Below are 26,118 nucleotides of genomic sequence, written 5' to 3'. Positions count from 1 at the left end.
TATATGATGAAGGATTCATCCAGATTGCCTCACAAGGCTCTACATTATTTGTACAGGGCATTTCCATAACCAACTCAAGGCCAATTACCATAATCATTTTGAGAGCTTATTTTTGAAGCCACACAGTGTCGTCCTTATTCTAGATACTATCCCGTAATTCTCTCGACCAAATTTCAGAGAGTGATGCAGGGCTTTTTTTGAGCAGGAATGTGCAGGAACGCCGTTCCAGCTGGCTTGGTGGCAGGGGATGTGGCATAATATGCAAATGAGTTCCTGGAGTGATGCACTGAACATTTGCCTTTGTGCTGTTGAGTCTCAAAACCTACTATAGTGGACTCAGCCATTTTTTTTTTCAGAGTAGCAAGTTAGGGAGTGTACTCATGCTATAATTCATGGGTGAGATGACTTCAGTGTTGCATTGCGTCATTTTTCTTTTAGTAAACTACCCATGATCCATCAATACGTTTCAAATTTACAAAGCAAGAATGCACTCTCAGGATGCATTTCCAGTTAAGACATAATGAATCCGTGTCAGGTGATTCTGAGTTTAGTCTAGCATTCTTTGCTTTCTCAAGAACGGTTCTTGAAAGAGCTCTCTCAGCCCCACCTACCTCACAGGGTGTCTTTTGAAGATTGAAGAAGAAGATATTGGAGTTATATCCCGCCCTCCACTCCGAAGAGTCTCAGAGCGTCTCACAATCTCCTTTACCTTCCTCCCCCACAACAGACACCTTGTGAGGTGGGTGGGGCTGGAGAGGGCTCTCACAGCAGCTGCCCTTTCAAGGACAACCTCTGCCAGAGCTATGGCTGACCCAAGGCCATGCTAGCAGGTGCAAGTGGAGGAGTGGGGAATCAAACCTGGTTCTCCCAGATAAGAGTCCGCACACTTAACCACTACACCAAACTGGCTCTCTTTTGTGGGGAGGGGAAGGGAAAGGAAATAATAAGCTGCTTTGAGACTCTTCCGGGTAGTGAAGGCTGGGATATAAATCCAATCTCCTCTTCTTTGTCACAATATTTCATCAATCAACACGTGTTAGGTAGCTTGCTAGAAAGTAAGTAGTGGTTACTTGGTGGACCTTTGGTCTTCAAGGCACATGTTTATAATAATTGTATTTGCCAGGTTGCAAAAGATTACAAAATTGCCAGATTGCAAAAGTTGCAAAAGTTGGGTGTATTTCCATGGTAAGCCCTATACTATGTCCAACAAGTTCTGGGATGTGCTCTGCTTTGACTCTGTTGTCTCTTCCTTCCACCTTTCATTAAATCAGTTTTACCAAATTAGGCTGAACAATTTCCCAGTTTGCTTCCTGCTGACATTATTTCATATAACTTAGTGCCTTTCATTCTTGATTTCCGTGGAAATTGAGGTAAGCACGGTTCATTTGTGGAATAGCTCCTGAGATGTGCCACTGAACATTAGAGATTAGTGCATCATGAGACTTGTTTGGATTTATATCAGACTGCCATGCTAAGCATTAGTTGGGCCTAGCAATCCATCACTGAAAAGTGTTGATAGCCATGGATGATAGCCTGCTTTCATTTCCCCTGTCCTGCAACTGTTTCAACCTCAGGAAAGCAAGCAACAGTGAGCAACAGTCTTTGATGTCTTTGCAATATTGCCTGACATAGGGCTAGATATGCGAAGGCCCAGAAAAAGTTCAGTATTTTAAAGTGTTCGGTGCTATAAAGTTCTGTATTCCATAATACTAGTAGTTCTCTTGAGATGCGAGTTTGTGTCCAAATAACTCTCTTTTGTTTACTATGAAATGTATTTCCAGTTTTCAAATTTCCATGCTTTTATGGTAGCAAAAACATGTGCAAAAGCATTCTGCAGCACTCTTTAGTTGGATGCATGCTAAATAGTACAGTTTTGTGTGCCTTTTATAGTGTTTAAGTAATAAAGTAAATTTAGATCTGATAAAAAATAAAGTATTGCATATATTTCAGTTTCCCCCAGGTTTTTTTTGTTTGTGTTTATGTGCGTGTGCATGCATGCATGTGTATATATGTGTAAAATGCTGTCAAGTTGCAGTTGATTTATTTTGCACAGGAATACATAAAACTTTATTTGGTGTCCTTGTTCATCCAATACAGTACCTCAGGATGGAATGGAGAATACTGTTCTGATTGTCTCCTGGTGCATTTCCACTACTTAGCCAAAGGGAATATGAGTGGCTTGCATGGGAATCTCCCAAATGTTCCTTTGGCTCAGATTCTGCTGACCTAAGCTATCAGATGCAGGGCAGGCTTTTCACTTCTTAAAGAGAAGGATGTAACTGTTTTTTTTTCTTGGCAGGTTAATGCTCCATTCCGGATTGAAAGATCAAAAGAATTAATGCTTCGTGACTGTGACTTCTTTTGCGATGTCACCCAAGCCGTTGTTTCGGCTGGTGGGAAGTTTCTCGTCCCCTTTCGTTTTAACCCGAGGATTGTGGACATGAACAGTGTGGATTATTTCACTGTTGCACCTGCTGGGAATGTGACACATTCTGTGCTGAAGCTGACAGGATCATGCAAAGGTACAAGGCACTGAGAACGCTTTTGATTCTCCATGCTGAATCAAAAATATACATGCAGGCATTTCTCTCTTGTTTCTGCTGATTCCTGGAGAGGTAGTTCGCAGAATCTTTCTGAGTACTGGAGTATAGTCAGGGGATGTATATGAACGTTTGCATGGAAAGTTCAACCATGTGTAGGTGCTACATGTATTCCACAGTTAATTATTAATAGGTCTTTTTAATTCGCCAAGGAATATAGTAAATTACAACTACAAACCATATTGTTTGGATTCTCATACTGTTTTCTACTACTGTGATTTTCAACATTTTACTGCTGCTGGCATGCCTGTAGGCAGGGCTTTTTTTTTTTAGCAGGAGCTCCCTTTGCATATTAGGCCACACCCCCATGATGTAGCCAATCCTCCAGGAGCTTACAGTTGGCCCTGTAAGAAGAGTCCTGTAAGCTCTTGGAGGATTGGCTGCATCAGGGCTGTGTGGCCTAATATGCAAAGGAGTTCCTGCTACAAAAAAAAGCCATGCGCAGGTCACTTCCTACGATTTATGGCATTGTAGCCCATTTCTAGTATCCGCTTCCATCAATAAACAAAATTTTGCACTCTTTGCAGAAGAAAGCTGACCTTTCCTCTCACTAGTCGGTGGGAGGGATGCTGTGTCTTTGATATTGTATGAATGAGAATGTGTCTGTAGCAATATCTGGGAATACTGCTGAATACCCAAGGAAACAGGCGATCAAGAGCAATCACCAAGATTGTTATCCCTTGTGGGCTCAGACCACATCTTCAACTCAGGGACACAAGGAGTGGTAAAAACTAAGCAACTTCTTTGGAAGAGGGTCTGGTTGCTAAAAATGACTTCTGAAGTCAAATGTTGTATCCAATCTTGTATCCTTTGTCAGGCAGCAGTATGGGACTATGCTGTCCGTACTGCAGTTTGGTATAGTGGTTAAGAGCATGGACTTCAATCTGGGAGAGCCAGGTTTGATTCCTCACTCTTCCAAATGCAGCTGCTGTTGTGACCTTGGATCAGCCCCAAGTTTTCTCAGAGCTGCTCTCAAGAGTTCCATCTGCTTCACAGGGTGTCTTGTTGTGGGGAGGGGAGGGGAAAAGAGATTGTAAGCCACTCTGAGACTCTGGCTGATTCCACAGTAACCTTGCTCCATGCCAGGCTTCCATTTCTCTCCGGAGCAAGCTAGCGATTTCACACCAGCTGCTCCGTGCCATCATTTTGCGTGGGGAAAACCCGCAATTTGCCACGCCGCAGTGTGAACCTGAAAAAAAAAAACCTGTGCACAGCAAATCGCGGGTTTTCCTCATGCAAAATGGTGGCGTGGAGCAGCTGGTGTGAAATCGCTAGCTTGCTCCGGAGAGAAATGGAAGCCTGATGCAGAGCACGGTTAGTACAGAATCAGCGCCTGAGTGAAGGGCGGGGTATAAATCCAATCCCTTCCTCCTCCTCTTTTACAGCTACACTTTTAATAACCAAATTCAGAGTAAGAAAAAGACAGGAACCACTGGTATACGAACACATCATTTCCCCAGTGTCAGTAGCAACATGCGTTTTGTTGGGGGTTTTTTGACATCGAGTCACAGCTAATTTATGGTGACCGTGTAGGGTGTTCAAAGCAAGAGGCATTCAGAGGTGGTTTGCCATTGCCCGCCTCTGTGTCAGGACCCTGGCATTCCTTGGAGGTCTCCCATCCAAGTACTAGGCAAGACTGCTCAGCGTCAGAGGTCTAATGTGAGTGGACTAGTCTGAGAGACACAGTGTGAAAATTGCCTTGTTTGTCATTACAGGTCCTGGAGTTTCTCTTCATCCTTTTGTCTACTTTGACTGCATTAACCTAGGGGAGAGCTTAACTCGGCCCTTAAACATCACCAATACTTCTGATGTCCCAGCCTATTATCAATTTGACATTGACTGTAAACAGAGTATCTTTTATTTTGACCACCCATGTGGAATTTTGTCTGGGATGTCCACTATTACACTGAAGGTGACCTTCCAGCCCACCTATCCAATGATTTATTACCGAAGAGTGGTTTGCCTTGTACATCACCAGGTAAGAGTACTGGGTTCTGTCTCCCACTGAAGTGTTGCTCTTGGTTGTGTTTCCCCATGTCAAAGATGTGGTGTTTCAGCAGGAGAACAGGATCATGTCTTTTTGACTGGCTGCTATGCCTACACAGAATAGTTTCTGCTGTCTTAATGCTTTCTTTTACATGGTGTGTCAGCTTGACAAAAGCACTTATTTTGATCTGAGCTGCAAGCTTTACATCTCTGCAGGTTGTATTTAGTCTTTGAGCCCCGCTCTGTTGCACCCTCCCCCTCCTCCCATAGCTCTTGGCTGTCCTGTGAGTAGAAATATATGAAATGAGAATTAAGATGAGAATTAGAATAAGTGAGCAATGATTAGCCCTTTTAATGCTACGCAAGGGCTGCTTTTCCGTGTGTTCCTCAGTGGAACAGGCTTCCTCGGGAGGTGGTGGGCTCTCCTCCTTTGGAGGTTTTTAAACAGAGGTTGGATGGCCATCTGACAGCAATGCGGATCCTGTGAATTTAGGGGGGGGCAGTATATGTGAGTTTCCTGCATTGTGCAGGAGGTTGGACTAGATGACCCTGGAGGTACCATCGAACTCTGATTTTGTGATTCTATGAAAGAAGAGTGACAGAGCTATAGCCTTGACTAGAGTGCAGGCAAAGTTGGTTGATCCTTCTTTGTATTTCTGGTGCCTCTTAGGACCCATTGTTCCTGGATTTGTTTGGGACGTGCCACTCAGACACAATGAAACCAGAAATTCTAAAACTGAAGGACCTTATAAGGTATAGGACACATATGGCCCGAGGACTGACCTTTTACCCACCAGATGTCCTGGGTACCATGCTGAGGGAAGGCAAGTTGCTGCTGGATCAAAATGGAGCCCTCACACTTCCTCCAGAGGTAAAACACATCTGTTGGTGGGGCCAAGATTACCCTGTTCTGCTCCCATGGCTATGGATGTCCAATAGGAGTACTCTCTTGGTGCCCCATGGATGTGCCCATGGTGAGGCCCAAATTGCTCTTGATTTTTTTTGCGATTGTATGAACGTATGAAGCTACCTTATACTGAATCAGACCTTTGGTCCATCAAAGTCAGTATTGCCTTCTCAGACTGGCAGCGGCTCTCCAGGGTCTCAAGCTGAGGTTTTTCACACCTATTTGCCTGGACCCTTTTTTGGAGATGCCAGGGATTGAACCTGGGACCTTCTGCTTCCCAAGCAGATGCTCTACCACTGAGCCACCATCCCTCCCCTAATATGATATGTATGATAGCTATGTGATTACTCTGAGTATACTGTGAAGCTGCTAAACAATGTGGAGCTTTAAACTTAACCTCTTATCCTTTGTGGGCCTTTATCCTTGTAAAATCACACACAAAAAAAAGAAAGTTGAAATGCTGTAGGGATCTGGCTTTTCTTGTGAATGGGCATCATTCATTTCTTACTTTCTACTAAAGAAGCCGGATAAACTTGTCAGGATCACACGGACTCCCATCCATTCTGACTGGTCAGCTATCTTCAGTATATCTTCACTTTAGTCAGAGATATCTCTTCTTTGTTTCTAGATGCTGGAGGACAAGGCACCTGAGGAATATCCTTCTCTTGAGCCCATGGTTGAATACTTCCACGATGGAGTAAACAGTGACCTCACTGTGTTTCCTCCTCATGTCAGCCTGAGCACCAATGAGTTTGATTTTGGCTGCTGCATAGAGCTTCAAAATATACAGCCACTTCCTCTCTGCCTGACTAATTGCACGAAAGGAAAGATCACTGTCAAATGGACAAACAAGCCAGAGAGTCCTTTCCAGGTGGCTCCAGATAGTTGTGACATCCCACCTCTTAAATCTATGGCTTTTTTTGTCACTTTTCAGCCTCCTCAGCTCAACTCTTTGTATGCAGCAGAACTAGAAGGGTTTGCCTTCTACAAGGTGGGTAGGAATCTATGTTTAAGGCATTTATAGCATAGAAATTCCAACTTGATCTTTATAACTGACTACGAATAAAATCTGTTATAGAGAAAAATACAACGGGATCTAGAAAGAGGCTTTGGGTGAGTGTCCCCCCTTAGTGTCTTCCCACCCAAGTGAAGGCATTCATCCCCCCCATCCCACCTCAAGGGGAGCTGATCTCTGCCATTTGGAGAGCAGTTGTAATTCTGAGTGATCTCCAGCTCTCACCTGGAGATTGGCAACAGTGGTTTCCTAGGAGGAAATGGCATTGTACCTGTCTGAAGTCCTACCTCTCCACAGGCCCCACCTCTTAAATCTCCAGGAATTTCCTAACTTGGAGTTGGCAACCTTATATTCTTCCCTTTATCTGCCTCCTGACTTCAACTTTCTATCGCCTGTCCCCTCCCTGCAGCCTCTACATAGGAAAAGAACAGTCTTTCTCCACAGTGGTGGGGGGGACGAAAGCAGCTTACATCATTCTCTTCTCCCCCCTTTGATCTGAGCAAAAACCCTGTGAGGTAGGTTAGGTTGGAAGTCTGTGACTGGTCCAAAATCACACAGTCAGCTTCCACAGCAGGAACCTGTGTCTGGCGGACCTCACTCTGAAGCCCTAACCCCTATGCCCTCCTCAAACAACACCACAGAATCTCCAGGAATTTCCCACCAACCTGAAACTGGCAGCCATAGTTAGGATTGGCTGCAATAAGTTCTGCCTCAGAGGCCTTTAGTGATACCTTTCCAGACCAACAGTCTGTCTCTGTCTCAGTACAGTTTGGTGCAGTGGTTAAGTGTGCGGACTTATCTGGGAGAACTGAGTTTGATTCCCCACTCCTCCATTTACAGCTGCTGGAATAGCCTTGGGTTAGCCATAGCTCTCACAGGAGTTGTCCTTGAAGGGGCAGCTGCTGTGAGAGCCCTCTCAGCCGCACCCATCTCACAGGGTGTCTGTTGTGGGGGGAGAAGATATAGGAGATAGTAAGCTGCTCTGAGTCTCTGATTCAGAGAGAAGGGCAGGGTATAAATTTGCAATCTTCTCTGATAATGTTGTTGGTCTTAAGCACAGGATGCCCTTCTTCCCCCTTTCCAGGGGAGGATGGAGAAGAGTTCTTAGTCAATCAAGGGAAGCCTTTCTCTGGCTGTTTCCCTCCTCCTTTCTCCCTGATCCAATAGAGGGAAGGGTTTCTTTCTCTCCTCTGTGAATTGGTGCAATAGACAGCTCAGCCAATGGGAGAGTAGGGAGACTCAGTAACCGCCAGAACTAAGGTTGGTTGCCTTTTACTGACAGAATCAGCTTTGCTGGCTAGTAACAGCCACTTGGGCGGGAGAGAGGAGTGGATTCAACCAATGGCGCTCAAGTACTCTTGACTGATAGTTTGATGGGCCAAAGGTTGATGCACCACAGTTCCACCCAGTCTCAACCAATCAGGTTGCTCAATTTTGCCAAGGCGAAAAGACTTTTATTATGTTATGAAGGTGTCAAGAAAAAGATTGTTCGCAGCTTGGTCTGAGGGACTGACTGTCAGGGACACTGTGTGTAAGTGTTGCTATGCCCACTGAGAAAAGGACAAGTTTAAAAATGGAGCTAGCAATCAACCTGGGATTTCTATTGAAGGACAGTTATCTTCCTTTTCTATTGAAAGCCTATAGCTGCAGGGAGAAATGTAAATTTTCCAGAAATAAATATAACTAAAATTCGGACTGGATATATAATGGATGAAACCTTGCTGTGGTGTCCTTTTAAGTCAACGGGTTTTGCCTTACCCCCATCTCTTGTTGCTGGTAGGTGTTACGGAACTACAACAATATTGAAGAGCCCACCACCATATGCCCGTCGTGGAGCTTCACCGTCCGTTTGCGTGGACATACTTTTGAACCTGGGCGACAGCACTTTATCCCACAGTATACTTTGGAATCCTACAAGGTGAGCAAAGTGGCTTTTGTTCCTTGGGGTGGTTTATTTGTAGCCCATCTCCTATTTGCAGAGTGGAAGGAATTCATCATTAATTTCCATTTCTTTCTTGGAGAAGTGCTACAGGCTTCTATTTCAGGCACTGTCCTGATAAATTAATCTCTGGTTCCACTTAACAAAAAAAGATAATTATTCTGAAAAATCTTGTGTTCAAGGACATCTGTTGGCATAGACTGGGCACAGTTATTAACTAAGTTATACCGAGTTAAAAGCAATCTTTTTATCCATTTGACCACACTGGGTTTCCTCCCACTTCTGCAAACTTGCACATGTACCCAAAGGTTTGCTTTGTGCAGTTCTCTATTGGAAGGAGAGTGGGTTTTGTTATTTGTTTTTTTGCTCTTTCCTCATTTACTTTAGAGAAATCCAGCCTGAGGTTCTGAGTTAGCATTTCTTGGCTGGTGTCTTATCCAGCTTGAGGACAGCAGAGGTCAGTAGAGGCCCAGTTACAGTTTCATATGGATAACATGCACCATAGTTTTGTAAGTGTGTTTGATTCTGTGAGATCCCTATTTTGTTACTTCTTGGAATAATGCGGGCCAGGCTTGTTAATATTTCTGTTGTGCAGATGGGAGGCAGATTTTGTAAATGTCTTCCAGCAAGGAAGTGTCCAAGGCTGGGTGTGAACTCAGTGGCCAGACAACTACCGTAAAATATTTCACACAGAGCTGCCTTTGAAGAGTGTTCAAAAATTACGGCAGCTTTAAAATAAAGTTGTTGATTGGGGCAAATCAACAGGAGCATGTTTCTTTTATTTTGTTTAATTTGACCAGATTGTCAGTTATATGAAGAACATATGAAGCTGCCTTCTACTGAATCAGACCCCCCTCAGTCCAACAAAGTCAGTATTGTCTTCTCAGACTGGCAGCGGCTCTCCAGGGTCTCAAGCTGAGGATTTTCACGCCTACTTGCCTGGACCCTTTTTTGGAGATGCCGGGGATTGAACTGGGACCTTCTGCTTCCCAAGCAGATGCTCTTCCACTGAACCACCACTTGCCCAGTTCTAGGTGCTGATGATGTCCTTTAAAGCTCTAAAGCATCTGGGAACAGCACATGGGAAGGGTCATCTTCCCTATAGTGCTATCCAGACATAAGGTAATCTTGTGAGGTTCTTCTCTAGGTGCCCCTGTCATTAGACAGGTGATGGGCAGCCACAGAAGAGAGGACCTTGTGGGTAGCAGTGCTATGAATGTGAAATGTGCTCCTAAAGAAAGGTACACGTGGTTCCTTCTCTGCAAAATGTTCAATGGCTGTTAAAAACAACCCTTTTTAAGGGACACTTTGAATTATAGGGACTTCTTGTTTCTCTAATTTTGAATTGTCATTCTTCCAGGGTGAAAGAACTGAGCAGTTTTACTGAATGGTGAATTACTTTGCTAATGCTGAAATATATTTTACAGTTGCTTTTGAGCAGAATTGAGCAGTTTTATTGAACGGTGAAGTACTTTGCGAATGCTGAAATGTATTTTACGGTTGCTTTTTCTGTTGAGTGTAAAAAGGGGGGGGGCATACCAATTTAGAGTCAAAGCAGAGAAAAATAAGCAGCATGTTACAGTGAGAATGTCCTGAGAGAAAGGCTGCTTTACAGATCGCCTGACAAAGCAGCATGCAAAACGTGTAGGGGTCTTTGAGTGGAACATAATATACTTTTTTTCCCCAGTGAACCATTGTTTTTTCTTCTCTGATTTGCTTTGTCTGCTGGTGACCACTGTGTCTTCTATTGATGATGACTGTGTTTGTACTGTTTTGCTGACTTTTGTGGTAAACTGCCTACGTAGGATGGAAGGGTGAAAATAAATGGTTTAAATAAATAAAATCTGTAGCCCCTGAATCACTCATTCCTCTCATAATTACCTCTCACATGGGTGTAGACTATAAACGACCTGGGGATGTAATCAGTGGGTACCAGTACATGCTTGGCCTTTTAATTTTGGGTCTGTTTCTGTCTACAAAAGGGAGCCAATATAGTAAAGTGGTGGTTGGACAAGGAGGCTTGAGTTAATATCCCTGCTCTGCTGTGATTTTGAGCCAGTCATACTGGTACTATCTCTCAGCCTAACCTATCTCCTAGGGTTGTTGTAATGATAAAATGGGGAAGGGAGAGCTGTATCTACCACTCTGGACTGCTTGGAGGAGGGACAGGATAAGTATAATATAGTGGGTTCAATGCATATTGGAGGTGAGGTTGCAGTGATCATAGCTCTTTATTGAGTTAAAGTATGGTAACCAGTAACTAAAGAAGACTGCTTAACGGGGTCAACAGAGCCAACTACCGTATTTGCTGGCGTATAAGACGACTCCCCAACATTTCCACTCAAAATATAGAGTTTGTTATATACAGTACCTGTCATTGTCAGCATTGTACGGCCGCAGTGCGACCGCAGCGCCTCCGGCCCGCCCCTGCATCTCCCTGTGACCGGCACTAGTGCGCAAGTGCGAGCTCTGCATAGACAAGGGGCGGGCCAGAGCGCCGCTGCTTCCCGCCGAGCAGAACAGGCCGGTCGCGCCGAAAAGGCTGGCACCCCTGTCTCGCTGCTGATGCTCGCCGCAGCCACGCTGATGACCCGCCGCGGCTGTGCTGGATACCGCACGATACTGGACGGTATGTAGAATGAGGTGGGCGGGCATCGGGAGGCCACTATGGGCAGCTATGTCTATCCCAACTGAAGTGCACCCGGCGTATAAGACGACCCCGCCACTTGGAGGCATGTTTTTTAGGGCAAAAAAGTCATCTTATACGCCGGTATATACACTTCAAGGTTCCTGTGCTAAGACGCCACTGGATCATTCAAACCAGCAGGAGGCCTGTGATTGGAGCAGGGCAACAGGGATTTGGATCCTCCTGCCCATCATTCCTGAGTCCCCAAGCTTCGTCCTACAGGCTCCAATGAGCCAGGCAGGAACACGATCCTTATATAACATTAATCAGCATACACAACAATAAGAGTAAGATTATCCAATTAAAAGAGCTGGCCCTTTATAGTAAGCTTGATGATAGTGTTTTGTTTGTATTTTTAGGAGTTACAGTTCTCATAAATCATATCACCAAGGCTAATACGGATGGCTACTCTTTCAGTCCAAGTCCCTTTCTGCTTCTAGGTCTTTCCTCCAGTATGCCAGAACACCACCACATATTGCAGCATGCTGCTCTGCAACACAGGCACCACTGCCATAAGCTTCCACATGAGCCTGGAGAAGTGCCCTTCCATTCTGATCAAGCCTCACTTTGGGTTGATTGCACCTGGAGCTCACCAGATCCTCCTCCTCTCAACCTGTCCTCAGGAAACCTCTGTACAGCAGCATACCTTGTCCCTGCATCTCAACTTTTCTCCATCATTCACAAAGGTGGGTCAAATTCGCTCACTGGATTACCAACACATCATTTTCTTCTTTGATAGTTAACACAAACCTTGAAGAGCTTTGCAAAGAAGCTAGGCAGAATATGAAGGGGGAAAGGTATACCGGTATTAGCTGTCTGCTCTCTCTGAATTTATCTGCTTTGTTACGTGATCTCTTGGCTAGATGTTTTGATCACCAGATGTAATTGATTTTTTTTTAAAAGTCTAGCTTGTTTTAAACAGATATATGTCTGCCTGACTTTTTAGTGATTTGCTCCAAAGACCCATTTTGGGTGAAAGATGGATTAGAAATATAAAACAGTCACATTCTAACTATCATGCAATGCTCCCATAAGGCAATAGTATGCTGCAGGGGTCATTTTGTAGAAAAATAGGTGGTGGAGCTCATGCAGGGGTTGTTCTGCAGCTGCACCTACTATTCAATGGATGAGGAGGTGGAACTCTCAGAAGGAGGAGGTGGAACTCTCAGAAGGAGGAGGAACTCTCAGAAGGAGGAGGTGGAACTCTCAGAAAGGTTCAGGAGCTGTGCTCCTATGAGCTCCCACTGAATCCGACGCCTGGTACGCTGTACACCTAACATATAATTTATGGAGAGCTGTGTTGCTCTTTGCCCCATTAAAAATGAGAGCAGGATTAGGTGAGCCTTCCAGTATTAGAGAGGGAGTGAGCACAAACGTCAAAGAATGAATTAAAAGGGAATCAAAACGAACCAATCAAAAAAGGGTGTATAAAATATAAGGGCACTGCTGTGGAACGAATACCTTGAGTTTCTGGTGCTTCTGAGCAAAGGTGTAGTGTTAATAGTGCATAGTTCTGTGGAGCCCTTAGACTTCCATGTTTACAATATATAGCTACAAGCACAGTGGCTCCACCCATCATATTGCCTCTAATCAAATATTGGTCTAATCAAATTCAAGAAGTGTGTGTCACTATAGTATTTCTGCCTCTACTTGTTCCCACATTCCGTATCCAAACCCCATGCTCAATCTCTAAGCCATTTCTCACTGTATGGTAGCCAGGTCAGAAGGTGTGGACGCTGCTACCTTCTCCTGCACATAACCCCCTCCCCCCTTTTGAGCCACAGTGTAGGATAAAGTTTTCTCATGCATCATCAGTTTAAGCAGCTGTTCTTTGCCTCATATTTTTTAAACAAGCTAGATGAGTGTTCCCACATGGAAATGGTCGGATGGTTGAAAAAAAGCTGGTTGGATCCACCCTGTTATTAATTTATCTCGGTAATTTTGGTTCTATGCATTCTTATGTCGGTCCTAGCTATTTCAGGTCTGTGTTTGCTATCCTAGAGTTCAGCTCAGTTTTACCTCGTGGAAGCACCATGGTTGGAAGCATGTTGGCTAAAGATTACTTTTGATGTTTGCTTCTTCAGGAAATCATTCTCCAGAGCTGTGCTGAGCCTCTTGTCCTACTCTTAGAAGGTGATGGCAGCATCTATTTCAAGCCCACGTGTGTGGGTCTCTCTTCCTCACATACCTATGCTATAAAGAACTCCACTCGGCTTCCCATGTTCTTCAAGTGGAAGATCCAGCAGTCTGACAAAAAGTTCCTGTCTGTCCAGCCTGCTGAAGGGACTATTCTTCCCAATGAAGCTTTGGTGAGTAGACACATGGTTTTTGCTGAGTAATTTGAAGCAGTTACATTGAATGGTAACACAGTCCACTTTCAGTCATGGATGGTAGTATGCTTCCGCTTTCCCTGTAAAAACTAGATAAGCACATTCATACACACATAGTTCCAGAGAGGAGAAATAATGCCCGAGAAGCCACTGAAGTGGATGCGTGGCAGCTGAAGTCTTCTTAAAAGTTTCTCTTTATCTTTAACTGTTTTCATGTTCTGGATTCTGCATTCTGGACAGTCAGAAAACACTGACCATCTTCTTCATTTGCATGTGATTTAAGGCTCAGACATGGACCTTCACCCCTAGTGAGGAGATAAAATATCTTCTGCGGGCTTGGGTGACGGTGTGGAGAGATCAAGAGATGCTGAATGACAAAGCCCCAGAGAATGTTCGTTATCCACTACGAGTTATCGGGGAGGGAGCAATGGCCACCTTAACAGTAAGTTACAACATTTGGGGGAATAAAGAGTGTTGGAGGAGAGTTTAAGCACTATTATAGAGGTGCCCATTAAAGCAAACTCAAGGGGCAATCTAGCATCTCTGGACCTCATTGTCTTGAGTATGGGAGTATATTTAGAAGAAATTCCTATAATCTGTTTTGCTTGATGGGCCTGATCTTTCTGTGTTTGGGCTGCAGGCACTAGAAGAGCAAGTGGATGCTGGCAGTATCTTAGTTGGCAGAACACAGTCATGTGAATTTGTGCTGTTAAACAATGGGGCCTGTTCCCTAAAATATATACTCAGTGTGGAGCAGTCGATCACTGGACCGTGTGACCCTGAAGAAGTTGCCAGTGACACACTAGGTATTTATTAAAGGTGCAAATCTTTGTGGCTGTCTGAGTTCTCTGCTCCATGTTCATACCATTTCTCCCCCCCCCCCCCCATCCCAGCAATAGAACTTGACCACTACAGAGGAACAATTCCTGCTCGGGGAAAGATCTTGTTGCGAGCAACTTTTAGCCCAGCCCGTCAGTTGCACTACACCTGGACTGTCTTTTATGCCCTCTCCACTGTGAAAGGTGAGCAGTTAGAGGAACTGGAAAGTAATATAGGTCACTGTCCACAATAAGCAAATTATTTATCTGTTTGAGTGCAGGTGTGGTGGTGGGGATTCAGCACCAGATGAGACTGTCCTTATTTCACTACGTATTTAACCTTCCAAAAAGCTTCTGTAGCTCGAAGCTGAGTGATGAGTTAGCAAAATGCCTAGCTTAGGCCATGAGCTTCTTAGGCAAAGGGAGCTCACCTGTTGCTTCTTTTATATTGTTATAGTGTTCCATCCTCTGTCATTTGAATGATCTTAAGTGAATTTCTGGCACAAGAGGGTCAAGGTGTCTCCTGTTAATCCAGGGGCCTTCCTTCACACTTTTAAAAATCCTATATGGAATATCTGTGCAAACTCCAGTGGAGTGGTGGTAATATGATGTCCCGCCCCTCACGCAACATACTGGTGAGAAGAGGGAATATCTTTGTGGTTTATCTAAAATACAAAGTGGATTTATGCTCTGTAATGGGAGAGGAGAAGTAATCAGCCTTCAAGGAAACCGGGCAGTGGGAACCATTGGCTAGGTTTGGTGAGGCTTCCTTTCAGAATGGAAAATGGTGCCTTGATTGGCATTAGTTTAGTTAGTTTAGTTTATTCGATTAGTAGTTCAGTCCTGTGATTTTGCTTTACAAATAAAATTTTTGTGAAAGGCAATTTATAAATATTTCAGTAAATATATATAACACCTGGGGGGTTGGTTGGAGAGACAACTAAATAGTTGCGGTTTGAATTCAAAGACCGAGTGAACTTGCAACAGCAAAAGGTCCCATAATGGTTCATGTCATTGCTGTTCTGGAATCTGTATGGAGTTAGCAAGTGCGCCATCTGCTTTTACGATCTGCTTGCATGCAAAATGCTGAGCGTGTGTAGTTGTGAACAAGCAAATATTACAAAATTACCTCTAATCCAAAGGAAACTAAATGCCGTAGTACTATCTTGCAAGTGGAGAGCACTTATCAATGCAGAAAAAAAGAAAAAGCTCTGGCGTGGATAGCCTAGGCAAGCCTGATCTCATCAGATCTTGGAAGGTGAGCAGGGCTGACCCTGGCAAATATTTGGACGGGAGACCTCTTTTCAATACTAGGAGCGGGAGGCAGAGGCAGGCCATATCAAGCCACTTCTCTGAATGTCCTCCATGCCCCAGTCACCAGAAGTTGCCATGACTTCTAGGCATGCATGCACGTGTACACACAGAGAAAAAAAAATTAAAAACTCCAACAATAGTACAGTGGGCGTGACTTATGGGAAAGGCATTTTGAGAAACTCCTCTCTAGGTCAACCTCTCTTTTTTATAGTTGTAAAAACAAATTAAACTGACAAAGTGCTTTTCCAGATGCAGCTCTGCTGATGGGCTTTTTCATCTATTTCTTTTATTGCATATTTGTTGCACATTTACATTCTTTTTCATATTTTCCAAAGGAGCAATGAGTTTTTTCCCCTCATTCCTACAAACTTTAGAGACTTTGCCTCATCTGTGCTGCCTAGTCATTTTTTTAGAAGGGCATGCACATGTTTGTACGGAGTGGGAGGAAGAAATAGTCAGAACAGCTCCCTCTTCTCCTTTTCCTTTCATTTGTGCCTGGCACTGGAGAGATTGTGAAGGAATGTACAGGAGAGCACAGCTACTATTTGCTGTCTCCTACATCAAGCACAGACATTCATGTGGGAATCAGATCTGGGGAGGGAGGAGATGTGAGAAGAAAACTATAGTTATTTATTTAGGGTGTTTATTTCTAGCTGAAACCTCAACTCTAGAGGTTTCAGCTTGATTCTCTGTATCAAGTTTCAAAGGCAAAATTGCCTTCTTGCTGTCTTTTGCCTAAAGCTCCTAGATCAGAGCCTGTCCATTAGCTTTTCTCATCTAAGGCAACAGCCATGATAATCAGCGCTTCCTTCTATAGACCTTCTCATCTCATGTCACAAACAACAGTCGACGGAAGTCTGTGAAATTGACAGAACCATAGTAACCAGCAATTCTAATAGCATTGAATCTGGGAGAAGAAGCACATTTCCCCAGAAATAGTAAATGCTGTTGGAGCATTGGAGGAACGCAGTATGTCTACAGTGGGAAAAGGGAAATATGGTTTGTCTCTCTCTCGGCTTGACTTCGCGAACGAAGATTTAAGAAGGGTGCAGTAGTCCACGTCTGCTGCAGGCTCGCTGGTGGCTGACAAGACCAATGCGGGACAGGCAGGTCCGGCCACAGCGGCTGCAGGGAAAAGTCTGATTTGGGGTTGGTGCTGTAGCAGTGCGATTCTTCCTCAATCTCCTTTTGTCCTCAAGACCAGCGGGACAGGCAGGTCCGGCCACAGTGGCTGCAGGGAAAAGTCTGATTTGGGGTTGGTGCTGTAGCAGTGCGATTCTTCCTCAATCTCCTTTTGTCCTCAGGACCAGCTATGCGTGCGTTCTCAAAGGAAGAGGCAGCCTGGTGGATGGTGTGCCTCCATGCTTTGCGATCTGAGGCTAGGTCAGACCACTGGTGATGGTTGATGCGACAGGTGCCAAGGGATTTCTTCAAGGAGTCCTTGTACCTCTTCTTTGGTGCCCCTCTATTTCGATGGCCGGTGGAAAGTTCGCCATAAAGGAAGGGGACAGGGGATGCGTTTTTTGAGTTATAAAATGGTCTAAAACAGTACTGTGTTATCTCAACTGCAATAACTTTTCTGTATTTCTACCCCTGCCAACAAGCCAAGGAACCTCTTGTAGAAAAGCAGCCAGTGTGTAGTGTGACAGCCACAGGCATCTATCCATCCATCTGCATCACTGATGCTTGCGGGACAGGCAGTGCCCGTGGCATTTGCAAGCTGCACCTCTGGCAGCTTTTTTCCCTGGAGACTCTGAATAAGTATCTGGAGCGAGATCCAACTCCGCAAGAGCTCACCTTCAGAGTGCCTACCAGACACAGGTAAAGTTTGTTGTTCTCCTGTTTATTTTTCACTCCTTGCTTTCTCTGTTCATTTGCAGGAGTAGTCCTAATTCTTCAGAGTCTGAAAGGCACTTCCATTTCTCAAGTATGCAGAAGTCAAAATATAATGGCATATCTGGGAATCTGCAGTCTGCCTTCAGGACTTTTTGTCACATCCATTTATTTTTAACCGCAGCACACAACGGATGCCCCCCGTTTACACCCCTGTCGTGCTGGATTTCAACTTCGGCGCTGCTCCCGTCGGAAGTGAGCCCTCTGCGGTGGTGCTGATGCTGCAAAATAGTGGGGCGATGCCTGTGAACTGGTGAGTAATCATTCTCTGGTCCTATTCAGGGAATAGTTGTAAGAGCTCCATGAACAACTCGTATTGTTCAGGTTCGAACAGGGTCTTGACCTTCTTTATGGCTCCACTAAATGAGGGAAGTCAGTGAATGGAATATGCTTGTGATGTTTTAGAATCCCTCGGGCCTCTGGTTCTCACTAGAATCTGAGACAAAATACCAGAATGCTCCCTCAGGGCTCACTGGAGGGTAGAGAGGGAAGCTGCAGTGTTAAGGACCAGTTGAGCTGCATACATATGTGTGTATGTGTATAGAGACAAGGCCTGTTGCAATGGCAGAACTGTGGGTGTGGATCAGAGTTAAACATATACCACAATTATTAGAAAGGCAAAGAAAAGCACAGCGTATGGTGTTGAGGAAACAGTTTAACTCCCTGAAAATCTTTGTTCTTATTTAAAGTGTGTGTGTGTGTGTAGTTTCTAATGTACACGACTTTGAAGATTTACTTATTAACATTATTCCCATCCTACTTTTCTAAATATGAGATGGACAACAGATATGCTTCAATGCCTACTTAAGTTTTTGAAATCAGAAGATGCCAGAAAAAAAGATTCCCAATGAGCAGGGGATCAGTTTGATTCGTTCCCTTTCCCTATGACTAGCAAAACCAGAACTAACTGTACCAAGACAGTGAAAATGCAGAATGAATTATGAAGGAAGTCTTATGCATTCAATGTGCGTATTGTTTATATAGGTGCAGAACCCAGCTTTTGGATGCAGAATTTGGATAGCTTATAAGAAGAAAATTATCTTTAAAAAGCCAAGTGCACTCATGTATGATCAGATTTGCAAAGCTTGCTTTGTACGACAATTAGGCAAGCAGCATAATCCGCTTGCTACTTTCCTCAATATCAAGTCAGTAATCTTTGCCTTTTAATAATGAGTTGTGTTTGTTTTTCTCTTACCTTGGCTGATGGATGCTTCCTAGGGCCTTTCTGTTTCCTTCCGACCAGAAGATAGACATGGAATACTGGGCAGAAAGTGCTGAGTATGATCCCAGTGAGCTACACCAGATGCGGATCCAGGATAACCGACTTTTTAGCATTTGTCCCAAGTCAGGAAATCTCCTTCCAGGGCAAGAGCAAACTGTACATCTATCCTATAGGTACCCACAAACCTTGGTTCCTTTCTTCCTCAAGTGGGAGCTGATCTCAAACCCATACGCCAAGGTCGGCTCCTGTATCGATCAGGATTCATTAACACAGCTTTCATGCCCATGAGAGCTGATGTGGAAGGGCAGTGTCGTGTCAATCCAAAACCAGACGCTTCCATACAAACACACGCCGAGACATGCGAAGGGCTCTACAAAATAAAAGATAGATCAAGACGGGTAGCTGCGTTAGTCTGTCTGTAGCAGTAAAAAAAGAGCAATAATCCAGTAGTATCTTAAAGACTAACACAATTTGTGGCAGGTGGGTAGTGACTCGCAAAAGCTCATACCTTGCCACAAATGTTGCTACTCTTTAATGTGCTACTGGAGTCCTACTCTTTGTTGCTAAAATAGAAGGGAAAAAATTACACTGATTCTGCATTCCCTAAAGCCTGATTCTTGGATGTCCTGAGCTTACGCGTAGGGCTCAGAAACCACTGCAAATCTAAGCGGTCTCACTACTCTTTGTCCCTATCCAGAGAGGTGTTTGCGCCCTTCTGCCTGGAAAGATCTTTACGCAGCAGTGCACCTCTTTATCAGGGAAATAAATTGTCCCTAATTTACTAGATTCAGGCGGGGAGCTGTGTTGGTCTGAAGCAACAGAACAAAGTTGAGTCCAGTGGCACACAAAAGCTTATACTTTGAATAAAATTTTGTCGGTCTTCACGGTGTCACTGGTCTCGAACTTTGTTCCCATAATTTACTGTTTGAGACATATTTTCTAGCTCATACTTTGGAACAGTTTGTTCTGTCTGCAATTCTGATACTTGTGCTTGTTCTTGCCCTTCCAGACATGATTTCTTTGGTACTGACCGACTTCCGGTGTTGTTGAAGATCTCCCACGGTCGAGAAATTCTGGTATGATTCTATTTCAACTGCCTGTATGGCATTGGGGGCATTATTTTCCTGGAAACGCTTTCACTCCAGTGCAGGCATAGATTTTTTTTAAAAAAAATTCCTACCCTTTATGATGTAGTCAAGACCTAGAGTGCTTGTGACAGTGCAGTCACAATTGTGCAGTGATTTTGTCTTCAAGAAACCTCTTATTTCAACTCTTCTTAAGTCTGTCTTTCCCCCAATAGGGATGCTGTGGTATTTTACAGGAACAGATTAGCTCACTGGTTGTCTCTTCTGGGCAAAAATAGGAGTCACGGTCCTCAATTACTTTATATCAGTTCCCCTTTTTTATCTTTAGTGTTCCATCATCAGGCTGAGCTTGATTAGTGAGCTCAGCTCACTTTCCCTCCCTCTCCCCTCAGCGTGTCAAGTTGAATCAGTTACCCTGTGATCTAATGGGCACTCCTCTTATGCTCCATTGGGCCTCCACTAGGTGCCCATCATCCTCCCAAGATCTCCAGTGAGAACAATGTGTTCCCATCAGTCTTTTCTTTTCCATTTTTCTCTTCAGGGGCTACCGTCAGCTGAAAATTCAGCTTGTTGAGCAAGCTGTGAAAACACAGGCTTAACTGTGCCTTCGTGCAAAGCCTGTGGATGGGCTCACTTGGCTCAGCCCACTTGGCACATGTCTTGGTGGCTGCCCAGTGGGGAAGCTGATTTTGGAGCGCAGGAGTTCTGGCCTGGAGCATAGCCCTCCTGTCCTATGGCCAGGGAGCTGGCCAGAAGCTCTTATGCTGTGAACCAGAGGGCAAATTTGCGTGGGAATGAGATCCTCTGGCAGTGCTGCAGAACTGTTCCCAGGAGGTCTTGTTCCCCACCCCCTAAGCATAGGAATGCAAAGACACCTCTGGCTGTCCTTCTGTATCTCTTTTTTGAAGCAAGCATGAGATGCCTTGACAACATATGATGATACTGTCTTAACAGTCTGTCCTTTTCTTTTAAAAAAATTCTGCATCTCCAGCTGAATTTTATTGGCGTGACCTTGAATCTAGAGCGGCACTACATTCACTTCACTTCAACCAAGCATGTGTTTACACCCATTGCTATTGGAACCTGTGACCCTCCTAAACAGGTGAAATATCCAAAGTAATATTTGTCTTGTTTTGTCTTTTTCTAGCCCCCCCCCCCAGCCTCAACCCCCCACCCCCCTGGGCTGAATTGTAAAAATCAGTATAAAGAAAAGGGACTTCAGTGGCCAGGTTTGGATAGAAGGCAACCCAGGATGATGGATGACAGGAGAAACAGTCTGTGAGTGAGGGCCATGGAGTGTGAGGCATGCTTGCCTTGAAAGATCAAAGCAGGGGGGGTGTTTGCGTTGAGGGGGGATGTCACATATTAGAGGTGTGCTTATCCACTTGCTGATTGTCCCCCTCCCCAGCATGGGACATTTTAACTCATTTATTCTCTCATCTATCTATCGATGTAAAATGTGGCCAATTAAAGAAAGCAATTGTGGGGAGGGCATTTGCATAGGAAAGTCAGTAGGGACAGAGAGGATAAAGCACCCCTCCTCTTCCACTCACTTTTCCATAGAACTGTATTGTTCCTATTGATGTAATTCTGTTGTTTTATATTGTATTTAGAATGTTGTGATCCACCCTGAGCCCGTTTTGGGAAAGGGCAGAATATAGATTGCCTAAATAAATAAATGATTCCACCCCTGCATTTGCAGTAGCTTGGCAAATATGTATTTGGGAATCCCTATTTTGCTGAGGTAACATCCATTTTGCCCAGCATTAGTGCCCTTTAGGCTTAAACCGTACATAGCTGTCCATCTTTGGAGAAAGTGTGGCTTTTTGTGATTATTGCATACTGTACAGTCTCTCTTGAGTATCCGGCCTGTTTGAAATTCGTTACTGGAGAGCCTGCCTTTTCCCTATGGGCGTTTTCGCACTGACCTTCAAGTGGCGCGACCACCCTCTTCACACCGGAGGATCTGCGCGGATTTCGCACAAGAAGCGCCGGAGCACCCAAAAGAGCCGGCGACTTCCGTCGCGAAACCCGCTCAAACGGAAACCGCCGAGAAGCAGGAAAACGTTTGAGCGGCTTTTGCGACGGAAGTCGCCGCCTCTTTTGGGTGCTCTGGCGCTTCTTGTGCGAAATCCGCGCAGATCCTCTGGTGTGAAGAAGGTGGTCGCGCCACTTGAAGGTCAGTGCGAAAACGCCCTATGAGTTTTATTTGTGCATAGTAGAGAGTGTGTAAAGGAGTAAACTTGGTAATTCTGCTGGGAAATTACCTCAAAATATTATCTCCATCCATAGCTACTAAGAGGATCTACTCCTGATAGTGTTGTGCTGGGTAAAAACTGGATGGTTCGTGTGAGTAACCTGGCAGGCGGTGTAGACTAGCCTTCCAGCAGTAAACTTGCATTTTTTTCCCTTGCAGATCTATGAACTATACAATGGAGGGGCTACGAAAGTAGTTTATGAAATCCAGGTGGATGCTCTGATGAAGGTTCAAGAAGAAAATCATCAGCATGCAGTGTTTCTCTGTTTAAATCCAAAAGGAGAGATTGGCCCAGGCTTGACTGCCCATACTGAGTGGATTTTTGCCCCACTGGAAGCCAAAATGTACTCCGTAAGGTTTTCTTCCTCAAGAGGAAGTACTTTGTCTTAAGAAATGTGCAGATATTTCATAACATTCCCAATGCCACCCACGTATACAGTTAGAACTTACGTTTCTTCAGCTGCTCTTCTCCCACTGATACAGTCACATCCATCTCATTGCCTCGTAACTGCTGATGGTTTAACTTGTTCGGAGACGTCCTTATTGGGTCTCTTCAGCACTCCTAGCTCCCATTCTTGTATATTGCAGAGAACAATAGTATCATGGTACAAAGCTGAAGCACCACTGTCACCATTAGGGCTTGTAGAATCTTTCGGGCTCAAGTGCCGTGTTCTACTGGAGAAAGTTTTCCTTCCAGACGTTTCGTTCTCAGCTGCGGAGAACATCCTCAGTGGCGTTGCAGCCGGAGCAGGCGCTCTGACCTTCTTGGCTGCTGTGCATTGAGTGAGGCCAGGGCTGCTGGAGAGCTGCTATTTCTAGGCTGGAGGGGGGGTGTTGAGAGCAGCCCTGGCCTCACTCAATGCACAGCAGCCAAGAAGGTCAGAGCGCCTGCGCCGGCTGCAACACCACCGAGGATGTTCTCCGCAGCTGAGAACGAAACGTCTGGAAGGAAAACTTTCTCCAGTAGAACACGGCACTTGAGCCCGAAAGATTCTACAAACCCTAATGATGATGCCAGCCGTGAAAACCTGAAATCTTTGATACCACTGTCACCCTTTTATCTGGAACCTTAAGCTATAATTCAGAGTGTGCCCAAATTGTATTTTAACCTATGCATGATAATCCTCTAAACCAGGGCTTTTTTTGAAAAGGAACGTAGATCCGGTTGGCTTGGCCTCAAGGGGTGTGGCGTAATATGCAAATGAGTTCTTGCTGGGCTTTTTAAAAAATCCCTGTTCCGTACTGATTTTCATCATTAAAACCTTTTGAATAGATGATGGTGGACACAAAACCTTGCTCTCCCTCTCTAAAAAAAATAAATCTAACTAGATGTGTGCTCTTGTATAGGAGAAGAGGAGCACACAATCTCTAGGGAATTACAATAACATTAAACAAAGTTTAACAAAACAAAGTTTCAATGGAGTGAATTCAGTGGGGTAGCTTTACCCTTTTCCATTTAAAAGAAAGGTGGATGAGCATCTTTGAGTAGGTAGTTGAACACTGAGGATGTAGATGGGTATTTGGGTAATAATATATGCTTTGAAAGTTCACAAAATTCTGACGCTATGGGATGGGAGAAGCAGTTGGGTTATACTCAGAAGTCTAGTGGGTGAACAGACACTGTACCCACACAACCACATTTTACACCACAATTGCAACTATCTTGGAGAACCGTCAATTTTTTCTCAGTTACAAAATACTGCAGATTGAATTCTAGAAAGATGTAACTGCAACAGAAACGCAGCCTTGAAGGAAAATATCTAGATATAATAAATGAACTTTAAAAATGTGCATTTGTTGTACAAAACTCCCTAATCATATAGTAGGGGCCTGTAAATGAGAATAAATGTTTGATTTGTATACCCAAATGGCCAATGTCTATCAAAAATACTGGAATGAACTGTTCTTTTTGACCAGATTTAATAAAACTGAGTTTCTTGGACTGTAGCCATGCTTTAACTGAAAGAGGATTTAGTCCTGGAACCTATACACAGGCATGTGTAACAGAATATAGAGGAGAGTACCACAGTGCATGTAAAGATAATGCTTCCCTTTTCATGTCAAACAGCGGGGCTTTCAAAGTTGTGATCCTCCGGCAGCTTGTTGGTTTCCAAAGATATTAACTGCCAATTGAAATCTGACACCAGTTTCCTCTTCAGTGCCAATTTGAAAAATCTTTGTCCAAAATAGAGTTACAGTCTCTCCTGATATGTCCATACCTCCTCAAAATTGGTACTTGAGGGGTTTATTCCAGGCTTCCAGGATGGCTGCTATGTTCCAAACAATACAGGCCAAAGGAGGCAAAACTGCAGAACACACGGGCCTTCTCTTTTGTAGCTCCACACCTATGGAACCAGCTCCCGGAAGAGGTGTGGGCCCTGCGGAGCCTTGACCAATTCCGCAGGGCCTGCAAGACCATCCTTTTCAGGATGGCCTTTGCGGATTGCTGATTGATGGACTCGCTTCAGTGACTTTCGCCATCATGCCAACTGATAGAATAGCACCAGGAATGCCTTTTGCTAATTTATTGTCAATTTTAAACCAGAATGTTTTTAAGACTAATGTTGATTTTAAAAGTTTGTATAATTGTTGTATGGACATGTTGTTAGCCGCCCTGAGCCTGCCTAGGCGGGGAGGGCGGGATATAAATAAAATCTATTATTATTATTATTATTATTATTATTATTATTATTATTATTATTATTATACTGCTGACCAAATCCAGAGCAAACCAGGGCTCTTTCAAGCTGCAAGTCTTTTTTCTCCTCTCTCTCTGCCTAGGTGGATGTGCCCATCCACATCCTTGAGGGAGACTGTGCTCTGATCACCTTCCAGGGCGTAGGCTATGATCCACATGTTATGAGAGAGGCGGCACAGTTTGATAAAGTAGTGTCTCCTGTCACAGCACTAGGATCTGCAAAATTAACAGTGCCTGGCTTGGTAAGTATTGAAAATTACTGAGTTTCCAGTAATGCATGGGAGAGTACTGAAAAGGCATTTCAAATTGACACTGAAAATGAATCCTTGGCACTGCACCAGCTTCTCTTATCTTAGTGGTGCAGTTTTAATGTAGCACTGGCTATTTGAAGGATACTTTCCCATAAAATACAATGTGCAGCTTTTAACACACGAGCCCACAAAAACTGTGTGTATTTTCAAAACACTTTGTCATTCACAATATTTAGCTCCCATGCTATATGTATTTCAAGGGCTTCATGTTGCGTGAACTTCTAGGCTGCATGTGTGCCAGCCCATTCTAAGAATCAGTTTTATATTAAATGTATTATATTTATACGTAACCAGTCTATACAAAGATTTATTTATTAAAATTATTAGCCCATCTTTCTCCTCAGCCTGGAGACCCAAGTTGGGTAAGAACAAATAAAGCAAACTAGAACAAAATAGAATTTTTAAAAGGGTATTGACAGCTATTAGAATACTATGCCCCAGTTAAATGGTCTTGCAAAACCTTTGAACGAGCTCAAACTCAACGAGGTTTCTAAAAATGAGGTCTTCCTCGTGTTCTTAGGAACTCTATTTCACAGAATATAGTCTGCCACAGAGAAAGAATTGTGTATGATATAGCACCATCCATACTTGCACAAAGAGACAGAAAGCATGACCAGAGGAATGCTGTTGGTCACACAGATTCCATTAGAGATGTTCTTCCAAGTATGTAGACCTCAGGCCCTAAAAAGGTGTTAAAGATTTTAAGCAGTACCTTAAATTGAACACAGAAATAAAATGAACAGCCAATGCAAAGATCTTGATATTTGAATAATTTAGGTGGCTAGCTTAACTTTCATCAATAAACCGACTACTACAATCTGCACTCACAATTTCCTAAATTTGTTTTCAGGGGTAATCCATGTAGAGTGAGTTACAGTATTCAGTCCTCAAATTTACCGAAGCATAGATTGGTGTGGCTGGATTAGCTGAGTCAAAGAAAGATGCTGTTTTGTGTGCCAAGTGCATAGAAAAAATGTATTCTTGGCTACTACATTTTACCTGTTTTTCAAACAAAAGGGTAGGATCCAAAAGGACTCTTAACAGAATCTACCATGGA

At 44.0% G+C, this 26,118-nt stretch overlaps 1 protein-coding gene across 3 annotated transcripts in view; it reads left to right on the top strand.

Moving 5' to 3' along the window:
• CFAP65 (cilia and flagella associated protein 65) overlaps positions 1-26,118 on the top strand; it is a 58,210-nt gene that overhangs the window by 17,366 nt on the left and 14,726 nt on the right. For 2 of the 3 annotated variants that reach the window (XM_060261286.1, XM_060261284.1), the window contains exons 7-23: positions 2,300-2,522; positions 4,316-4,578; positions 5,257-5,457; positions 6,122-6,484; positions 8,289-8,426; positions 11,574-11,819; positions 13,218-13,442; positions 13,747-13,905; positions 14,104-14,269; positions 14,357-14,485; positions 17,200-17,416; positions 17,613-17,741; positions 18,707-18,883; positions 19,720-19,786; positions 20,787-20,897; positions 22,212-22,403; positions 24,834-24,996. In XM_060261286.1, the coding sequence (XP_060117269.1) occupies positions 2,300-2,522; positions 4,316-4,578; positions 5,257-5,457; positions 6,122-6,484; positions 8,289-8,426; positions 11,574-11,819; positions 13,218-13,442; positions 13,747-13,905; positions 14,104-14,269; positions 14,357-14,485; positions 17,200-17,416; positions 17,613-17,741; positions 18,707-18,883; positions 19,720-19,786; positions 20,787-20,897; positions 22,212-22,403; positions 24,834-24,996 (3,169 nt within the window). The remainder of the gene's footprint in view (positions 1-2,299; positions 2,523-4,315; positions 4,579-5,256; positions 5,458-6,121; positions 6,485-8,288; positions 8,427-11,573; positions 11,820-13,217; positions 13,443-13,746; positions 13,906-14,103; positions 14,270-14,356; positions 14,486-17,199; positions 17,417-17,612; positions 17,742-18,706; positions 18,884-19,719; positions 19,787-20,786; positions 20,898-22,211; positions 22,404-24,833; positions 24,997-26,118) is intronic. The other variant, XM_060261285.1, reaches the window with a different exon arrangement.

Source organism: Heteronotia binoei, chromosome 21 (genome assembly GCF_032191835.1).
Source record: "Heteronotia binoei isolate CCM8104 ecotype False Entrance Well chromosome 21, APGP_CSIRO_Hbin_v1, whole genome shotgun sequence".
NCBI classification, from domain to species: domain Eukaryota; kingdom Metazoa; phylum Chordata; class Lepidosauria; order Squamata; family Gekkonidae; genus Heteronotia; species Heteronotia binoei.
The sequence above is the reverse complement of the archived record's forward strand: the minus strand, read 5'-3'. Positions and strand labels throughout refer to the sequence as shown.